Below are 20,245 nucleotides of genomic sequence, written 5' to 3'. Positions count from 1 at the left end.
AAATACAATGTTGGACACACAATACAAAAAAAAAGGAAAAAAATGAATGAAGGAAGTTTATAAGACAGTTGGAAGTACATTAACCAGACAAATATCTGTGTCACTGTAACTTAAGAGTGAGAATGTCTTCTAATCAGTGGGTTAAAAACCACCTTCTAAACCCCTCACATTTCAACCATTACCCAAAATCACACAAGGAGCTGAAATTAAGTAGCTTTAGGGGCCTTCAGGGAACTTATGATCAAAACTGATATATTGCAGTAAACATTTTCTTGGGAAAAAAACTTTTGAAGATATTTAAGAAATTTTGTTTTACAATAACAGTTCATGTACATAATCATAAATTCAGTGAGATTTTATCACAGAACTTCAAATCTCTTAGTATATGATCTCAAAATAAATCATGTTTGCTAAAAAATCTCAATGGGAAAATATGTATCAATGATTGTAGGACCACTCAGAAAGCCCATTTACTTTTATGTATAGTTATGATTTCCATAATAAAGCTTAGAAAATACGAGACTTGTCTAAGAAAACATTTTCCTCCAAAGCTCTCTCTTCAGAGCCCCCTTGATCTCATTATTTCTGAGACTGTAGATGAGGGGGTTTAACATGGGGATCACCACCATGTAGAACACAGATATCACCTTGTTCTGGTCAGTGGAGTAACTGGATTTGGGCATCACATAGATGAATGTAATGGTCCCATAGAACAGAGCAACTGCAGTGAGGTGGGAGGTGCAGGTGGAAAAGGCTTTCTGGCGGCCCTCAGTGGAGCACATCTTCAGGATGGTGATGAGGATGTAGATATAGGAGACGGCTATGACAATCACAGTGACCACAAGGATGGAGGCAGCAGTAAATGTGCAAAGAAGTATGCGGGCACTATCTTCAGAACAGGCAACTTCACGTAGAGGAGAAAAATCACAGAAGAAATGATTGACTCTGTTTGACCCACAGAACACTAAAGAAAAGAAAGATATAGTAAAAGATGAAGCATTAAAACAACCACCTATAAAAGCTATTATAAGTAACTGGACACAGACTTGTGTGGACATTTTGGTTGAATAAAGCAATGGATTGCAGATGGCCACAAAGCGATCATAGGCCATGGCAGCCAGAAGGAAGCACTCGACTGCCCCAAAGAAAACAGCTGTACCCAGCTGGATGGCACATCCATGGTAGGAGATCACATTTTTGTCCACCAAGAAGTTAACCAACATGTTGGGTGTGACAGAAGATGAAAAGACCAGGTCCACAAAAGCTAAATGGCTGAGGAAAAAGTACATGGGGTGGTGGAGCTGAGTGGAGAGTCTGATGAGAAGAATTGTGCAGAGATTTCCAGCTATGGTCACCAGGTAGATGCACAGGATGATGATGAAGAGGATGACTCGAAAGACTGGATCACGTGTTAAGCCCAGTAGAATGAACTCTGTCACTGTGGTGTGGTTCCCGTCCACCAGGGATTCCATCAGACAACGGAGCTGCTGCCAGGACAAATATAGGATGAACAGATTACATGAAAAATTTATAAACAGCGATTTAACTTCTCTTAGTGCATATTGAATATTATCATAAACATATTTAAGTACCACTACAGTAAACATTTGCATGGAAAGATGATACCATCTGTAATTAAAATTGATTTTAACAAAACTACCCTCAACATTCTATCCTATATTCTTTCTTCCCCTTCCTATTTACATTTTTTAAGTGGTCATGGGACCTGAACTCTGGGCCTGGGCACTGTCCATCAGTTGTTCAGCTCAAGGCTAGCGTTCTACCACTTGAGCCACAGCACCACTTCCAGCTTTTTCTGCTTATGTGGTGCTGAGGAATCAAATCCAGGGCCTCATGCATGCAAGGCAAGCACTCTACAACTGAGCCACTTTCACTTTCCAAGCCCCCTATTTACTTTTTTTTAAATCTACGTAATGTATGGTTTTAAAGGAAAATAAAAATTCAAAATAGATAAACAAATCCACAAGGAAGACTGAAAGAATATAAATATGTTATTGTATGACAATCTCAGATAGCAATTAAGATGTATTTATAGTTGGTAAATACATGAATACGTAAATATATATGCTTGCTAACTTCTTAATATACAGGTAAGAATTATATACCTATTGAACTATGTGATATACATATAGTTTATTACAAGTTACAAAAATGATATTTTGCATAGGTATGTGAGTTCTGGGCAATGTCCCAGAGCCTTCAAGTGCTCTATCAATTAAGCCACAGCTCTACTTCCAGCTTTTTGGTGCATTAGTAGAGAAAATAATCTCATGGACTTTTCTTGCTTGGGCTGATTGTGAATCTTGAGCTTCAGATCAGCCTCCTGAGTAGCTAGGATTACAGGCCTGAGTCACTGGCACCCAGCTAATATATTCTTTATCATGTAGAATTGAGCTAGAAGAGTTTAGAGAAGACTATGTAACTTGCTTATAATTACACAGGAAGTTACATATTCAATTTACATGGTTGTATTTGGATAATTGCCAGTTACAAATATGTAACTTTCTTTGTTACTATGCAATAATAAAATTAAATTATAGTAAGCACCAAGTTCAATACACCCAGCAATGAATGTAAGACAGATTTGTGTAATCTTCTTAATGCTAACATGTAATAGAGTTGCCCAGGTTGTTTTACCTTTCAAGATAGCTATCAGTTAAATATAACCCTTTTTCAGAAGTCATACAAATATTTCTGATGGCAGATAAATGTTCTGAACTAGTGCAATAAGAGAGGTTACTTATTATTTCACCAACTGTTCATGTTTATTGGATACTTTTATATATTTGAAACAGGTAATAGTGCTTAGCAAATATATTGAAATGCCAATGCAATCATTGTACAAAAAAATCCCTTAATACCAACCAATATAAAGTATGTTCATTCATATGAAACAAATAACTTTCCACTATAATAATAATAATAATTTCTCAATGCAAATTTTAACATAAAGTCACTTTGAAAATGATACATATTTGTATAAAGTACAAACTAAAAAATTTAAGAAGGATCTCTGAGCTTGGGGCTGTATTGATCCTAAACTCTAAATCATTTGAATGTATGTACTAAACTTTTTAGACACCATGCTTGACCCTCAAAAATTCATATTTATAAACAAATATTTGTGAAAAGATTTGTATATCTTTACATGTAAATCTCCAAATTAATTTTAAGTATCAATACAAGCATCTTAAAGCTAGCATTTTCTGAGTGTCAAGTTTGGGTAGTACTGAGATCATGTGAGTTTCTGTCTTATGGTTAAGTAAGTGAAAATCAAGAGACCAAAGTCTTAACACAAACCAAACTCCTACCTCTTGGAATGAGAACACATTCAGCTTTGAATAACAGCACAAAGTCACAGTGATCATATACCTTGAAATATGTTTTCTGTTCTCCTTTGGGTCTAATTCCCCAGTGAAGCTGGAGATTCAAGTATGAATGCAAAAGCATCAAGGAGCATTTTCAGGTTCTTCAGTGGATATTGGGCAACTCAATTCATATAACAATAGTGATCTTCCAAGATGTTACCAATTCTCTGGTGGTCAATTTATTCGTTTCTATCTTGTTCTTTGTGCATAGACTTAACATCTTTGTTTGACATTTACTATGGAGTATAATTACATGCCCCAAAAGAGTGATAAGAATCATAAATATCTTGATATGTATGATGAAGAAATAGTGTTAAACGTCAGGTATAAAATCTAGAATTAGCTATAACCATTCCATATGGTTGTTCATGAGACCCTTGATTTCCTGTTTCTTTTTCTCACAGTATTCCAAAGGACATTCTTAGTGACAGTCACTATGGGGCATGGTGACACTTTTAAACCCCAACTCCAACATACATGATAGTAAGAAACTCCCAATTATTATGTACCTGAGTCTAATGGTCTTCAACCATTCTATTCTTCTTTATTTTAATTAATATTATGGTCTATAATAACTAACTTAAAAGTTTTCTGAACTTAAAGTCTCAGTAGTTTGGTTGTTGTTGTTTCCTTTGCTCCCATGTGTGTTATCTTGTTTTGTTTGTCTGGTTATACTTTTCACTGTGTTTGATGTGACTAACTAAATTAAAGTTTTGGTAATCTATTTGCATATTGAGTTCACCCTGAGAAAATCAAGTTTCTTGGCCATCCCACATGCAATCTCATGGCTTAAAATTTTCAGACATAAATTGTTCACCTTAGCTTTAATATGTACTTCTTGCCAAATGTTTTGGATGGGTATCAGTAAAATATGGTGTGGTCCATGTGAGGTAGAACTCCATGTAAAATTCTGTTGTGAATAATGAAAAGGCTCAAGAAGCTTTGTAAAGTTAATATGCGCACATTTAAAACAGTCTATATCAAAGTGGTGCTGTGGCTCAAGTGGTAGAGCGCTTGCCTTGAGCTGAAGAGCGCCAGGGACAGTTGCCCAGAGTTCAAGCTCCACAACCAACAAAAAAATAAAATAAAATAAAATAAAAATAAAACAGTCCATATGCCTTCCAAATAAGAAAGTGTCACACCATTAGCACTTAAGAATTGCTTTATTGAGTACGAGGATTATGGGAGAACACAGAATCTTCAACATGAAGACTGATTGACCCCTGTTCACTTACTACTCCTCATCATAGACTCTAAATCCCTGGAGCCCCATGTTGAGGCTGTGAGTTTATAACTACTATAATCAGAAGAACCAGTATTCCTTCAGAGCTTGCATTATATCAACTCCTATGCTAAGTATTTTACCCAGCAAGTAAGTGCTTTTATTATCTTCATTTTTCTGAGGAAAGGACAGAGCTTAGAGAGACCAAAAGACTTAGGCTGAGGGAATGAGAAGCCTCCCCACAACTGTCATTTTTGTACTACCCATTAAAGTCTCCACTTTAATGCTTCTCCCTCCCCACTCCACCCAGTCGTTGGAATGTTAAACCTTCTGGGAAGCCATCAGCAACCTTGCAGACCACATGGCAGCACTCCCATATGTGGAAGGAATTAAGATCCCTGAAGACAACTCCAAATAATGAAGGCTGGAATTCTGTGCACACACTGAACTTTCAAATGGACCATTCTAGAAGGACTTTTGAGCCTCTTTTATGTCAAGACAGACGTGACTTGCTATGACTCAGACAGTGACATATACTACACTCAGGAAGATGAACATTAGTTGAAAGAACAGAAATTTCTTACAAGAATGAATAATATAAACTTAAATTCCCTACTAATATCCCTTCTAATTCCCTTAAAATATATACATTTCAACAGGTTTAAAAAAAAGCATAGGATATTGCCTCGTGGAATCATTACATAGATATAAGACATAAAAGCAATGTCATAAAGGTAGGATGAGGAAAATAAATATATAAGTACTTTATATTTTATGTAAATTGCTACATAACTAATTCTAGCTAAAAGGTGACATTTTAATAACAGATAATAGTTAAATCAATTGTTTAAAAATGATGTAAAGACCTATGACTAAAATGTCAATGAAAAAAACATAGAGTACAATAGAAGGGAAAAATCTCAAGTGATCCAAGGAAAAGAAAAAAGAGAAAGAAAAAAACAAAACATTATTAAAGACCACCCACAAGGTAAAACATTGAATTATTTTCATCTTTGTTTGGGGAAAACTTCTCCTTCACTATTGTTATTCATGGTTATACTGAAGTCTCAGCTATTGAATAAGGTAATGAGAACCAATATAAAACCACATTAAAAATGTAAAATCAGAGATAAAACAATAAGTAAAACTCCACTTTTGCTTGGTATTAATCCAGTAAATACTGAGAAATGTATAAAACATATACTTTATCTAGAAAGATAACAGAACAAAAGTCGAATATATGCAAAAATCATGTTTATATCTGGTAACTACTAAAAGAGAATAAAAGTGTAATAAAATTTATTTAAAGCTAGGCTCCAGTGGCTCACACCTGTAATCCTAGCTACTCAGGAGGCTGAGATCCGAAGATCATGGTTTAAAGCCAGTCCAGGTAGGCAAGGCCGCGAGACTCTTATCTCCAATAAACCACTAGAAAACTGGAAGTGGCGCTGTGGCTCAAGCAGTAGAGAGCTTATCTTGAGCTGAAGAATGTAGGGACACAGGGATAGCACCCAAGCCCAGAATTCAAACCCCATGACCGACAAAAAATAATCATAAATATATTTAAAATGTGTCAAAGTGCTCTTCTCTTTCTCTCTTTTTCTCCTCTTCTTTCCCCTCTGTCTCTACATGCCTCCATCTCTTACAGGCCCATAGTTTGCTGTCCCCCAAATAAATGCTCTTTCTGCCAGAAAAAAATGGGTCAAAGTATTTGGAAATACATTTATAAATAGCATGTAAACTGTATTTAAAGATAAATTAAAGAAAACTCACTTAAGTAGAAAGAGGTACTATATTCAATACCATATTCCTTAACTGGAAAACGCACTATCAATAAAGTAAAAACTCCATCTCCAAAGGTTGATTTGCAGATTCAGATTCAATGCACTATGGATCCAAATTCTACAAGGAATAATAACAATAATCTGATGGTGAAATGAATACAGCCAAGGAATAAAGGTTAGTAAATGTTCTGTTACTGTGAAAAAAAAGTAGCTGACATATAAAATTCAATGCAGAAAAGGTTTATTTAGGTTCATAAATTTGGAAGTTTCACTAAGTAATGAGATGACTCCATGACTGAGGCTTTTGGTGACATATCATGCTGTCACATCATGGTCAGAAAACAAAACAGAGAAGTCAAAGAGGTTGGGGTACCTTCCCCAGTGAGCTAACCGTCACTAGGCTCAACCTCTGGATGTTTCCACCATCTCCTAATAGCACAGTACTAGGGACCAATGCTGTAACAAATATCCACCTTGGGCAATATTGAAGAGCCATACCATAACAAGGTCTAAACTCATGAAGAGATGCCATAGAAAAAAACGTGTTCAGTGGATGAATACAATTTTGTTTAATGTGACACAATTTATGTTCCTAATTGTATATATATTTTACTTTAAAAGTAACTGAGTTACCCAAAAATTTAACCCTAATGTTTACTGAAAAATCATGACATTCACTAAGACTGCATCAGAAGACAGATTTCAAAACAGATATTCAGTATGACATTGACGATGATATATTGTATTTATGGATGGCTTTGTTGAATGGTAATTCTGTTGCATGATAAAGACATCATTATCATTAAAGATAATGATGATGATGATGATGATGATGATAACCAGATAGTCATCTTCCTTTTAAATATGACAACTAGGCAATATTCCTGTAAGAAACTGTACAAAGTAATACCTCATTAAGAAAGTATTTTCCTACCAAGATCTCTTTTCAGAACACCTTTAATCTTGTTATTCCTGAATCTGTAGATGAGGGGGTTCAACATGGGTATCACCACCATATAGAACACAGATATCATCTTCTTCTTCTGGTCAGTGGAGCAGCTGGCATCACATAAATAAATGTAACTGTCCCAGAGAACAGAATGACTGCAGTGAGGTGGGAGGTGCAGGTGGAAAAGGCCTTGTGGCGGCCCTAAGTGGAACGCAACTTCAGGATGGTGATGAGGATGTAGATGTAGCAGATGGCTATGACAATCACTGTGGACACAATGACAGAGCCAACTGTAAATAAAGGAACAATTGTGAAGATGATGTCTGCTGAACAGGATACTTCAACTAAGGGAACAAAATCACATAAGAAATGATTGACTCTATTGAGCCCACAGAAAAGTAAACCAAAGAAGGAAAGGGTAAAGGAGGAAGCATTCAGAAAACCTCCTATGAAAGCTACTGCAAGTAACTGCACACAGACTCATGTAGATGTTTTGGCTGAATAGAGCAGTGGGTTGCAGATACCCACAAAGTCATCACAGGCCATGGCAGCTAAAATAAAGCATTCAAATGTCCCAAAGAAACAAGTTGAACCAAGCTGGAAGCCACACACAAGGTGTGGAGCATCATTAAGTTGTGTTGTAGACAAAGGGCAATCCAAATTCAACATCTCAAGATACTGCTAATTCTCAAGTGGTTAATTTATCCTTTTGTTCTCTTCTAGGTGTTTATGCTACATCTATATTCTAAATTTACCAAACTTTCTTATAAATAAATGTTAACCAGACTTGCTATTAGATAAATGTTAGTTCTATGGTTACTGTTGATCTTGCCATTATAAAGACAGCACTAAATTTCATGTATAAATTGCTAACGTGAGCTCTATCCATTCAATGTGTTTATTGCTAAATATTATGTGCTGACACCCATAACACATGCTAATCAGTACTGTCAGGGAACATGGTACTTGTAAAGCTACCTTTAAATAACCAAAAATGTAAAAATAAATAAAACATATACATTTTCATGGTAGAAAGAAACATGTCAAAAGCTGTATAATGAAAGAAAAATTAGAAAGATGTTTGGATGCATTCCAGAAGAGAAATAGTGTCACTATGTAGATGGATTGTGACAGAACACCAGAATCTTCAGTCACAAGATGCAGCCATACTCTGATTTTTTTAAAACTCCATCTTAAATCCCCTGAGGCCTACTGTTAAGGGAGAAAGTTTATAAACACTACAATAACTAGAATCAATATCCTACAGATCTGACTCTATTGGATTAAAAAGTATGCTAAGCACTGAACACATTTTAAATCCTCATCAATTTTATGAAGTCGTTCCTTTAAGTATCCTCATTGGCAGGTAAGAGAACTGAGACCAAAAGTTTCAAGCAATTTGTTCTGATTTCAATTCCCACTGTCAGTTTCCTGTTTCCAATACTGTTGACTAAAGTCTCCCCTCCTTGTCAGAAATTTTCCATCTCCTGGGAAGCCATCAGCAGCCTGTGCAACAGTTGCAGTCCCTAAATATTATTCCAAATAATGGAGGCTTAAGTTCAATGCATACACACCATTTCCTTGACTGTGAAACAGACTTTTCTAAAGGACCATCAAACACATCCTAGGACAATCCAGTCATTGTTACTCCAGTAGTAATCACATCGTGCATTCAAGAAGCTAAACATCAGGAAAGAATAGGAATCTCTAACTCTCATCTCATATCTAAAATGGCAAATAACTGGTTTATATAAACATAACACTAAAATACATAAAACTCACCAAATCAAATGGTGCTACTGCTTTTGGTGATTTCATATAAATGTTACATATACACAACATATCATAAGGTAGCATGAAAAAAAATATGTCAGGTTTCAGAATCTTTATATTTTCTGTAAATTACTACATTACTAATGCTAGGTGTGATGGACTCTCAAGAAGAAATAGTAGAGCTGCAAACATTTTAGGCGAAATGAACCCCAAGATAAGGATTCAAATGTTTTTTCTTTCTTGCGATTGTTTTTAACATATTTGTAAGATGATTTCTTTGTTGCTTTGTATGTGCCGCCCCCATGGTATAACCCCACACACTGTATTTGATGTTGGTATAATTTGTGGAGGGGAAGGGGAAAAAACAAATTGTTTAAATAGGGATACAAGTGGACCCATTGCAACAATGAGATGTACAAGTAGTTATGTCGAAAACGAACTTTACAACTTTGGCCGGTGGGGAGCAGGGATAATGAGTGGGGCGGTGAGCATGTGGTGGGGAGATGGGAAGGGATGGGAAGGGGAAACAAATAAGGAGGCAGCAATGCTTGATTGATAAGAAATTAACTCATTACCTTGCCCATGTATTTGTAACCCCTTTGTATGGTATTTTCACAATTAAAAAAAAAACATTTAAAAAGTAATGCAAAGATATGTGTCTAAAATGCCATTTGAGAATGAGAGAGGAGGACAAGGCTGGGGGAGACAGTGCACAATGCTTGAGCTGGCTTTGAACCACAATCCTCAGATCTCAGTCTGAGTAGCTAGAATTACAAGCATGAGCCAGCAGTACCAAGCTCAAAATATTATATTTTTATATAATAAAAAATAAATAAAACAAAAATCCTTTATCACATTAAAAATTCATCACCAGGAGAGTAGATCAAGCAGAAAAAAATAGAATACATCACCAGGAGAATAGATCAAGCAGAAAAACAATAGTAAGCTCATAGACAGGCTCCATTAAAATACAATGGTGACCATTAATAAGTGGGCTAAAGAATTAAAAAGAGACTTCTCTGGAGAGGAAATAGGAATGCCCAATAGACACATGAAGGAATGCTCAATTTCTCTGGCCATAAAAGAAATGCAAACCAAAACCACATTGAGATTCTACCTCACTCCAGGTAGAATGGTCATTATGAAGAAAACAAATGATAATAGATGCTGGTGGGGATGTGGCCAAAACAGAACACTACTTCACTATTGGTGGGAATGTAAGATGGTACAACCACCTTGGAAGGCTGTATGGAGGTACCTTGAAAGACTAAACATAGAACACTCTTATGATCCCAGAATCCCACTCCTGGGAATTTATCCAAAGGATCTCAAGCTGAGCCACATTAAAGCTACCAGAATAACTATGTTCATTGCAGCATTATTTACCATAGCTATGGAACCAACCCAGATGCTTTTCAATAGATGAATGGATCAAGAAAATGTGGTATATATACACAATGGCCTTTTATGCTTCTATCAGAAAGAATGGCATCACCTCTTTCGTGGAGAAATAGAAAGACTTGGAAAAAATAATGTTAAGTGAAGTAAGCCAGACCAAAGAAACATGGGCTCTATGGTTTCCCTCATTCGTAATAATTAGTATATGCCTAGGATAGTCTGGCAGAAAATCATAATAGCTTAAGAGCGATGTACATATGACCATGCAAAATGATTCTAATTGAAATGAACTTCAAGGCATGGAAACAAAAGGTCTTTTTCTCAGTTGGTTTCACCAATGTACTATAACTAATTCTTCTTTCTTATTTTATTTCATTTTTGTTTTTTGTATATATTTTTATTGTAAAAATACTGTACAGAGGGGTTAAAGTTACATGAGTAAGGCAATGAGTACATTTCTTTTTTTCTGAATACATTAAAGTATATTTTTTTCCCTGTGTATTGTAAAAGCTGTTTTTTTCATTGGGTCCCTATCAGACATATTGCTAGAAATAACATAGAATTGTTGGTTAGCAATTCAAAGCTCCCACAGGTCCCTCCCTGATCCAGAGACAATAAACACAGTGAGAAAAGCTGATGAGGACTCAGGCTGGCCTGACATCCAGGATCATCCACTAGCAGAGTGAACTCAGCAGCTTCCGTACCATGCTATGCCTTAGTTTCCTCATAAGGTTGAGGAGAAATTGAGGAGGGAATAAATGAAGAACCTTACCACAAGGACAGGTCTTGGGAAGGGTGATACAGGTCTTTTCATTGCTTGAAAAAAGCTTCAATGAACAACAGCAGCCCTTACACAATGGTCCCCAGTCCAGCTGTTATGACAATGCAGTGAACACACCCTGTGTTTGCACTGACAGGGAGATACAGTCAGTCACTAAGCATGCACCGGATGCCACGTAGATAGGCAGGCGAGAATGCAAGCAAATGCTGAGCTGAGGAACATTATCAGTGCACATCCCACACATACACAATGAAGAAATCAGAAAACAACAGTGACAAAAAATAAACAGATTTTAAAATTCAGTATTGCTTAGAGAGGACAGTCATCAAGTCTCCCAACAGCCACCTGAAGCCAATAGTCCTAGTTATTAAAAATCACATAGTTGTACGTATGTTCACCTCCTTTGTGAAAATCATGCTCATTCTCTCTCCAGGAGACAGGGCTGTCTGCAAAGCCTTGAACTGACAAGGTAATCCACAGGGCCAGCTTTAGTTCATCAAAGTAATGACACAGCCATTCCAGCAGGACACAGATTTTGCTCTGGAAGGATGAGGCCAGTGATTGTACACAAGCAAGCCCTGGCCACTGCTGTTGGCTGAGGACAGCAGTAGGTTGACAGTAGGCTCGTTATTTAGGTCTGCATTACAGAAGACTGCACCCAGCCACTAAAAGAGCTCTGGGGCACCCACAGGATGATTCTGGCTCTCCTTTAAGCTCACTGCTCTGCCGCACTGGGCACTGTAAATCATTCACTGTGCTCAGCTCTACTTTAGGGTGATGCTTCTGAATTTGGTATTTGGAAAAGTATGACATAATCATAAACTCTGTTGCACTTGTAGAATGCCAAGCCAAAAGGAAATCAAATTGCAAAGGCTTCTTTTCTTTGAAGGACAGCATATACCTCTTAGACTCCAACATAAAGGATGAATCCATCAAAGCAATGGAAACAATGAACTTCCTGATTTTTCTGCCAAAATACTGAGAGGGATGACCTTGAAGTCCAGAATCTTCATAAGTGTCTTTATCCAGGGATAAAATCAACTTTCCATTGGGTAGCAGACCAACAGTATTATCTTCATCAATATGTATATTGAACGTCAATGCATAGCAGGAAACTTTCCTTACAAAAGTGTTGATGAATCCCTGGTGGTGAAGGAAATGCAAATAAAGACAACCCTGAGATACCACCTTACCCCAGTCAGAATGTCCCACATCCACAAATCAGCCAACGACAAATGTTGGAGGGGATGTGGAGAAAGAGGAACCCTATTACACTGCTGGTGGGAATGTACACTTATACAACCACTTTGGAAAGCAGTCTGGAGGGTCCTTAGAAAGCTAAATATTGACCTCCCTTACGACCCAGTCATACCACTTCTAGGCATCTACCCTGAACAACAGGAACCAATATACAAGGACACGTGCACCTCCATGTTTATTGCAGCACTGTTCGCAATAGCTAGGATATGGAAACAACCTAGATGCCCCACCACAGATGAATGGATCCAAAAATTGTGGTATCTATACACAATGGAATATTATGCAGCCATTAGAAATGACAAAATAATGGCATTTGCAGGGAAATGGATGGAGCTAGAATGAATCATGATGAGCGAGGTAAGCCAAGAACGAAGAGACAAACGGTACATGGTCTCCCTGATAAGTGGATGCTAAATCCAAAATGTTAGGTGATACGACAAAACTAATAGGACTTAAGAAACAAAGAACTCCCGCTCATCTGGTTGAACCACTACTAAATATCCCCATGCTGCTGATCACAAATATGGTATATAACATGTGAACACTGTTATATATTACAGACTGTGGTAGACAATTTGCTCCAGGGAAGTTAGAATGAACTTGTGACTTTGAAATTATGTAATCAATCACAATCAAAAAAAAAAAAGGAACCTCGGGGAAGGGAGGGAGGGAGGGGATGGTAGGGGGAAAACAATGGAGGGGGTAACAATGTTCAAGAGGAAGTGTACTCATTACCTCACTCATGTAACTGTAACCCTCTGTATAGTATCTTTACAAAAAAAAAAAAGTGTTGATGAATCAATGTGTAATTAATTCGTGAAGAGGAAAATCTTCACAGAGTAATAGGGTCCAGTATCCATAACCAGGCTTTTCAGTTCTTTTGGTAGTATCCCACATTCCAGAATGAGAAATTACACCCAGTAATTGTGATAGTGGGCCTCCACTAGATGCCGGTGGAGTGACTTGTGGTGGCTGAAGTTGGATTTCTCACAGATTAGCAAGTGCCAGGGTGCCTCTCGAAGCCTTCCCAGCACGAACATAGTCTCCACTACCAAATGAGTACATTTCTTATCCAGCATTTTAACCTCTTCCTTTGTTTTTCCCCTACCATCCCTTCCCTCCCCACCTCCCCAACTCCCCTCTTCCCACCCCCAAGTTGTAAAGTTCATTTGCAACATAGTGTCTTATACATCTCATTGTTACCATAGATTAACCTGTTTCCTTATTTCAGCATTTTGCTGTTTCTTTTCCTTATTTCATTTTTCTTTTTCCATTTGTTTTTCCATGGAAATCTCTGTCTTTGATTCTAGTACCTTCCATTTAGTATATACATTTATCTGATTTGGTGAAGGGAAGGAAAATAACAAAATGAGGAAAGAAAAACAAAGGATAATCCATGGCAAAAAGGATATTCACAAGACACCATGTTGGAAATGAACTTTGCAAATTGAGGGGGGGCAGGGGTAGGGAGGGGGAAGGGATAGTGGGAAAACAACAAATGAGTGGGTAACAATCAACAAGAAATGGACCTCAGTCATGTAACCATAACCCCTCTGTGCAGCATCTCTCCAATAAAATAACATTTTTAAAACAGAATACAACGGTCCACATAAAACACAAAAGAGGAACAAAGAGGAATGAAGAAAGCTTACAAGACACTTGGAAGAACATTAAAAGGAAAAGTATCTGTGTCACTATAGTTCAGCACGGAGAATGTTTCAATCAGTGTGTTAAAGATCCCCTTCTTAGTTCCTCATCATTTCAACCACCCCCCAAAATCACAGAAAGAATTGAAATTAAGTAATTTCATGGCCATAAAATTAGGGAGCTTAACATCCAAACTAACACATCCCAGTAAACACTTTTTTTGGGGGTGAAAACTTTGAAATAATATTTAGCAAATTTTGTTTTCCAACAAGAGTTCATATTCTTAATCATAAACTCAGTGAGATTTCATAACATCACATCAAACCTCTTAGTTGGTACATGATCTCAAAATGAACTATGCTTACTAAAAATTGCTCAGTAGGTAAATATGTATCAAAATGATTGCAGGACCATTTCAGAATGTCAGTTTACTTTTAGGTATAGCTATTATTTCTATAATGAAGATTACAAAATACCAAGCCTGACTAAGAAAACACTTTCCTCCAAAGCTCTCTCTTCAGAGCCCCCTTGATCTCATTATTCCTGAGACTGTAGATGAGGGGGTTCAACATGGGGATCACCACCATGTAGAACACAGATATCACCTTGTTCTGATCAGTGGAGTAGCTAGATTTGGGCATCAGATAAATAAACATAACTGTCCCATAGAACAGAGAAACTGCAGTGAGGTGAGAGGTGCAGGTGGAGAAGGCCTTCTAGCGGCCCTCTGTGGAACGCATCTTCAGGATGGTGATGAGGATGTAGATGTAGGAGACAGCTATGACAATCACTGTGATCACAGAGATGGAGGCAGCAGTAAATGTGGAAAGAAGTATGAGGGCACTATCTTCAGAACAAGCAATTTCACGCAGAGGAGCAAAATCACAGAAGAAATGATTAACTATGTTTGACCCACAGAACACTAGAGAAAAGAAAGAAAGAGCAAAGGATGAAGCATTAAAACAACCACCTATGAAAGCTACTATAAGTAACTGGAAACAAACTTGTGTGGACATTTTGGTTGAATACAGTAGTGGGTTGCAGATGGCCACAAAGCGATCATAGGCCATGGCAGCCAGAAGGAAGCACTCGACAGCCCCAAAGAGGAAAGCTGTACACATCTGGATGGCACATCCATGGTAGGAGATCATATTTTTGTCCACCAGAAAGTTAATTAACGTGTTGGGTGTGACAGAAGATGAAAGGGCCATGTCAGCAAAAGCTAAATGGCTGAGGAAAAAGTACATGGGGTGGTGGAGCTGAGTGGAGAGTCTGATGAGAAGAATTGTGCAGATATTTCCAGCTATGGTCACCAGGTAGATGCACAGGATGATGATGAAGAGGATGACTCGAAGGACTGGATCATGTGTTAAACCCAATAGAATGAACTCTGTCACTGTGGTGTGGTTCCCATCCACCAGGGAATCCATCAGACAATAGGGCTGTTGCCAGGACAAATCTAGAAAGAATAGATTATATGAAAAATTTATAAATACATTGATTTCATTTATCTTAGTGCATACTGAATGTCATCATAATCATATTCAAAGACCAGTATACATATGCAATGGAAAATGATACTATCTATCATTTTAAAACTGATTTTAGCAAAACCACCCTCAAATTTCTATCTTATATTCTTTCTTTCTCTTGATGTTTGCATTTTCTTAAATCTAAAATGTATGGTTTTAAATGAAAATAAAAATTCAAAATAACTAAACAAATCCACAAGGAAGACTGAGTACAGTGATAGGGAAGAACATAAATAGGTTATTGTATGACAAGCTCAGCAGTTAAGATATATTTATAGTTGGTAAATATACATACATATAAATATATATGCTGGCTAAATGCTTAATGTGCAGCTAAGAATTACATACCTATCCAAGTATGTGTTATGCATATAGTGTATTACATGTTACAAAAATGATATTTTGCATAGGTATGTGAGTTCTTGGCAAGGTCCCAGAGCCTTCAAGTGCTCTATCAATTAAACCAAGTCTCAACTTCCAGCTTTTTGGTGCTTTAGTGGAGACAATAATCTCATGGACTTTGCTGCTTGGACTGACTGTGAATCTTGAGCCTCAGATCTCAGCCTAATGAGTAGATAGCATTACAGGCATGAGCCCTGTCACCCAGCTAATATTATGTTCTCTATCATGTAGAATTGAGTTAGAAGTGTTTACAGAAGACTATGTAACTTGCTTATAATTACACAGGAAGTTACATACTCAAACTATTTACTTATACAAACTATTTTCATAGTTTGTATTTGGATAATTGCCAGTTACAAATATATAACTTTCTTTGTTACTATGCAATAATAAAATTAAACTATAGTGAGCACCAAGTCCAGTACATCCAGCAATTAATGTAAAACAGATTTCTGTAATCTTCTTAATGCTAACAAGTGATAGAGTTGCTCAGATTGTTTTACATTTGAAGATAACCATCAGTTAAATAAAACACTTTTTTAGAAGTCATACAAAATTTCTACTAGATATAAGTTCTATATTAGTCCTATAAAGGAGGTTACCTATTATTTCACCAATTGTTCAAGTTTATTGGATATTTTTATATATTTGAAACAAGTAATAATGTTTTAGCAAATACATTGAAATGCTAATACAATCACTGTACAAAAAAAACCTTTAATATCAACCAATATAAAGCATATTCATTCATATGAAACAAATAACTTTCTACTATAAAAATAATTTTTCACTGGAAATTTTAACATAAAGTAAAGTCACTTTGAAAATGATATATATTTGTATAAAGAACAAACTAAAAAATTTAAAAAGGATCTCAGGTTTTGTCCATATAGATCCTATACTCTAAACCTGCAGAATGTATGTACTAAACTTTCTGTCCACCATGTTGACCCTTAAAAACTCAGATGTATAAAAACATAAGTGTTTCAGAAAAGATTTGTATATCTTTACATGTAAACCTCCAAATTCATTTTAAGTATCAACACAATCCTAAGCATCTCAAGCTAGCATTTTCTCAGAGTGTAACTTCAGGTAGTGCTGAGATCATGTGAGTTTCTCTTATAGTTAAATAAGTGAGACTCAAGAGGCAAAAATCTTAACGAAAACCAAACTCCTACCTCTTGGAATGAGAACACATTCAGCTTTGAGTAGCAGCACAAAGTCACAGTGATCATATACCTTGAAATATGTTTTCTGTTCTCCTTTGGGTCTAATTCCCCAGTGAAGCTGGAGATTCAAGTATGAATGCAAAAGCATCATGGAGCATTTTCAGGTTCTTCAGTGGATATTGGTCAACTCAATTCATATAATAATAGTGATCTTACAAGATGTTACCAATTCTCTGGTGGTCAATTTATTCGTTTCTATCTTGATCTTCATGCATAGACTTATTATCTTTGTTTGACATTTACTATGGAGTATAATTTGATGCCCTGAAAAAGTGATAAGAATCATAAATATCTTGATAGCTATGATGAAGAAATAGTGTCAAACATCAGCTATAAAATCTAGCATTAGCGGGCTGGGAAGGTGGCTCAGTGGTAGAGCGCTTGCCTTGCATGCTCAAGGCCCTGGATTCGATTCCTCAGCACCACATAAGCAAAAAGAAAAAAGCCGGAAGTGGCGCTGTGGCTCAAGTGGTAGAGCACTAGCCTTGAGCTGAAGAGCTGAGGGACAGTGCCCAGGCCCAGAGTTCAGGCCCCAAGACCGGACCCAAAAAAAAAAAAAAAAAAAAAAAATCTAGGACTAGCTATAACCATTCCATACGGTTGTTCATGAGACCCTTGATTTCCTGTTTCTTTTTCTCACAGTATTCCAAAAGACATTCTTAGTGGCAGTCACTATGGGGCATGGTGACAACTTTTAAACCTCCAACTCCAGCATACAGAATAGTAAGAAATTCACAATTATTATGTATCTGATACTAATAGTTGGCTTCGACCATTCTTTTCCTCTTTAATTTAATTAATATTATCATCTATAATAACTAACTTAAAAGTCTCCTAAACTTAAAGTCTCACTAGTTTGGTTGTTGTTGTTGTTTCCCATGTGTGTTATCTTGTTTTGTTTGTCTGGCTATACTTTTCACTGTGTTCCATGGGAACAGATAAAGTTTGGGTTATGTAGTTGTATACTGATTTCACCCTGAGATAATCAAGTTTCCTGACCTTCCTCCATGCAACCTCATGGCTTACAATTTCCAGACACAAATTGTTCACCTTAGCTTTAATATGTCCTTCTTGCCAAGTGTTTTAGATTGGTATCAGTAAAATATGCTGTGGTACGTGTGAGGTAGAACTCCATGTAAAACTCTGTTGTGAATAACAAAAAAGCTCAAGAAGCTCTGTAAAGTTAATATATATATGTGCACATTTAAAGAAGCCTATATGCCTTCCAGATAAGAAAGTGTCAGACCATTAGCACATAAGAATTGCTTTATTGAGTATGAGGATTGTGGGAGAACACAGAATCTGCAACATGAAGACTCATAGACCCCTGTTCACTTACTACTCCTAGTCATAGAACCTAACTCCCTGGAGCCCCATTTTGAGGCTGTGGGTTTATAACTACTATAATCACAAGAATCAGTATTCCTTCAGAGCTTGCATTATATCAACTCCTATGCTAAGTATTTTACCCAGCAAGAAAGTGTTTTTATTATCTTCATTTTTCTGAGGAAAGGACAGAGCTTGGAGAGTCCAAAAGACTTAGGCTGAACTTTGGAAAGCAGTATGGAGGCTCCTTAAAAGACTCCACATAGAGCTCCCCTATGACCCAGCAATCCCACTTTTGGGCATTTACCCAAATGTTTACAAACAAGAACACACTAAAGCTACCAGCACAACTATGTTTATTGCAGCATTATTTACCATAGCTAACATATGGAACCAACCCAGATGCCCCTCAGTAGATGAATGGATCAAGAAAATGTGGTATATATACACAATGGAATTCTATGCCTCCATCAGAAAGAATGACATTGCCCCATTTGTTAAGAAATGGAAAGGCCTGGCAAAATTTATATTTAGTGAAGTAAGCTAGGCCCAAAGAACCATAGGTCCCATGGTTTCCCTTATTTGCAATATCTAGTATACGTCTGAGTCAAGCAGAAAAAGTAAGATAAGGTAATGTTAAGGAAATGAACACTAAGATATGTATTCAAATGTTTTTATTTTCTTTCATGTGATTGTTTCTAACGCATTTATAAGATTATTTCTTTGTTGCTTTGTATGTCCCTCCCCCACAGTATAACCCCTGCCTTTACTGTATTTGATGTCGGTATAATTGGTGGAGGGGAAGGGGAAAAACAAATCATTTAACTAGGGATACAGGTGAACCCATTGCAACAATGAGATGCACAAGTCGTTATGTCGAAAACGAAATTTACAACTTTGTGGGGTAGGCAGAGCAGGGAGGATTGGGGGGCAGAGGGGGAGAAGATGGGAAGGGATGGGAAGAGGAAACAAAAAAGAAGGCTACAATGCTTGATGAGAAATGTACTCATTATCTTGCCCATGTAATTGTAATCCTCTGTACAGTATTTTCACAATTTAAAAAAAAAAAAAAAAAGACCTAGGCTGAGGGAATGAGAAGCTTACCCCAACTGTCATTTTTGTACTACCCATTAAAGTCTCCACTTTAATGCTTCCCACTCCCCACTCCACCCAGTCGCTGGAATGTTAAACCTTCTGGGAAGCCATCTGCAACCTTGCAGACCACATGGCAGCACTCCCATATGTGGAAAGAGTTAAGAACCCTGAAGATAACTCCACATAATGAAGGCTGGAATTCTGTGCACACACTGGACTTTCAAATGGACTGTTCTAGAAGGACATCTGAGACTTGCATGTCAGGACAGACCCGACTTTCTATGACTCAGGCAGTGACATGTACTACACAACCAAGAAGATGGACATTAGTGGAAAGAACAGAACTCGCTTACTTACAAGAATGGATAATATGAACCTAAATTCTCTACTAATTCCCCTGCTAATTCCTTTAAAATACATATATTTCATCAGATTAAAAAAATAATAAAACAGGCAGA

At 37.0% G+C, this 20,245-nt stretch overlaps 1 protein-coding gene and 2 pseudogenes across 1 annotated transcript; all 3 read right to left on the bottom strand.

Moving 5' to 3' along the window:
- Positions 1 to 527: 527 nt before the first annotated feature.
- LOC122117742 (olfactory receptor 502-like) lies at positions 528 to 1,472 on the bottom strand. Its single transcript, XM_042691543.1, has one exon. It carries the CDS (start codon positions 1,470 to 1,472, stop codon positions 528 to 530), a length of 945 nt encoding a protein of 314 aa, XP_042547477.1.
- Positions 1,473 to 11,605: 10,133 nt separating this feature from the next.
- On the bottom strand, positions 11,606 to 13,596 carry LOC122117893 (annotated as a pseudogene).
- A 1,092-nt stretch (positions 13,597 to 14,688) lies between these two features.
- On the bottom strand, positions 14,689 to 15,633 carry LOC122117693 (annotated as a pseudogene).
- Positions 15,634 to 20,245: the final 4,612 nt, after the last annotated feature.

Source organism: Dipodomys spectabilis, unplaced genomic scaffold, assembly GCF_019054845.1.
Source record: "Dipodomys spectabilis isolate Male_0828 unplaced genomic scaffold, ASM1905484v1 ptg000145l, whole genome shotgun sequence".
NCBI classification, from domain to species: Eukaryota; Metazoa; Chordata; class Mammalia; order Rodentia; family Heteromyidae; genus Dipodomys; species Dipodomys spectabilis.
Note: the sequence above shows the minus strand (reverse complement) of the source record. Positions and strands in the feature narration are given on the sequence as shown.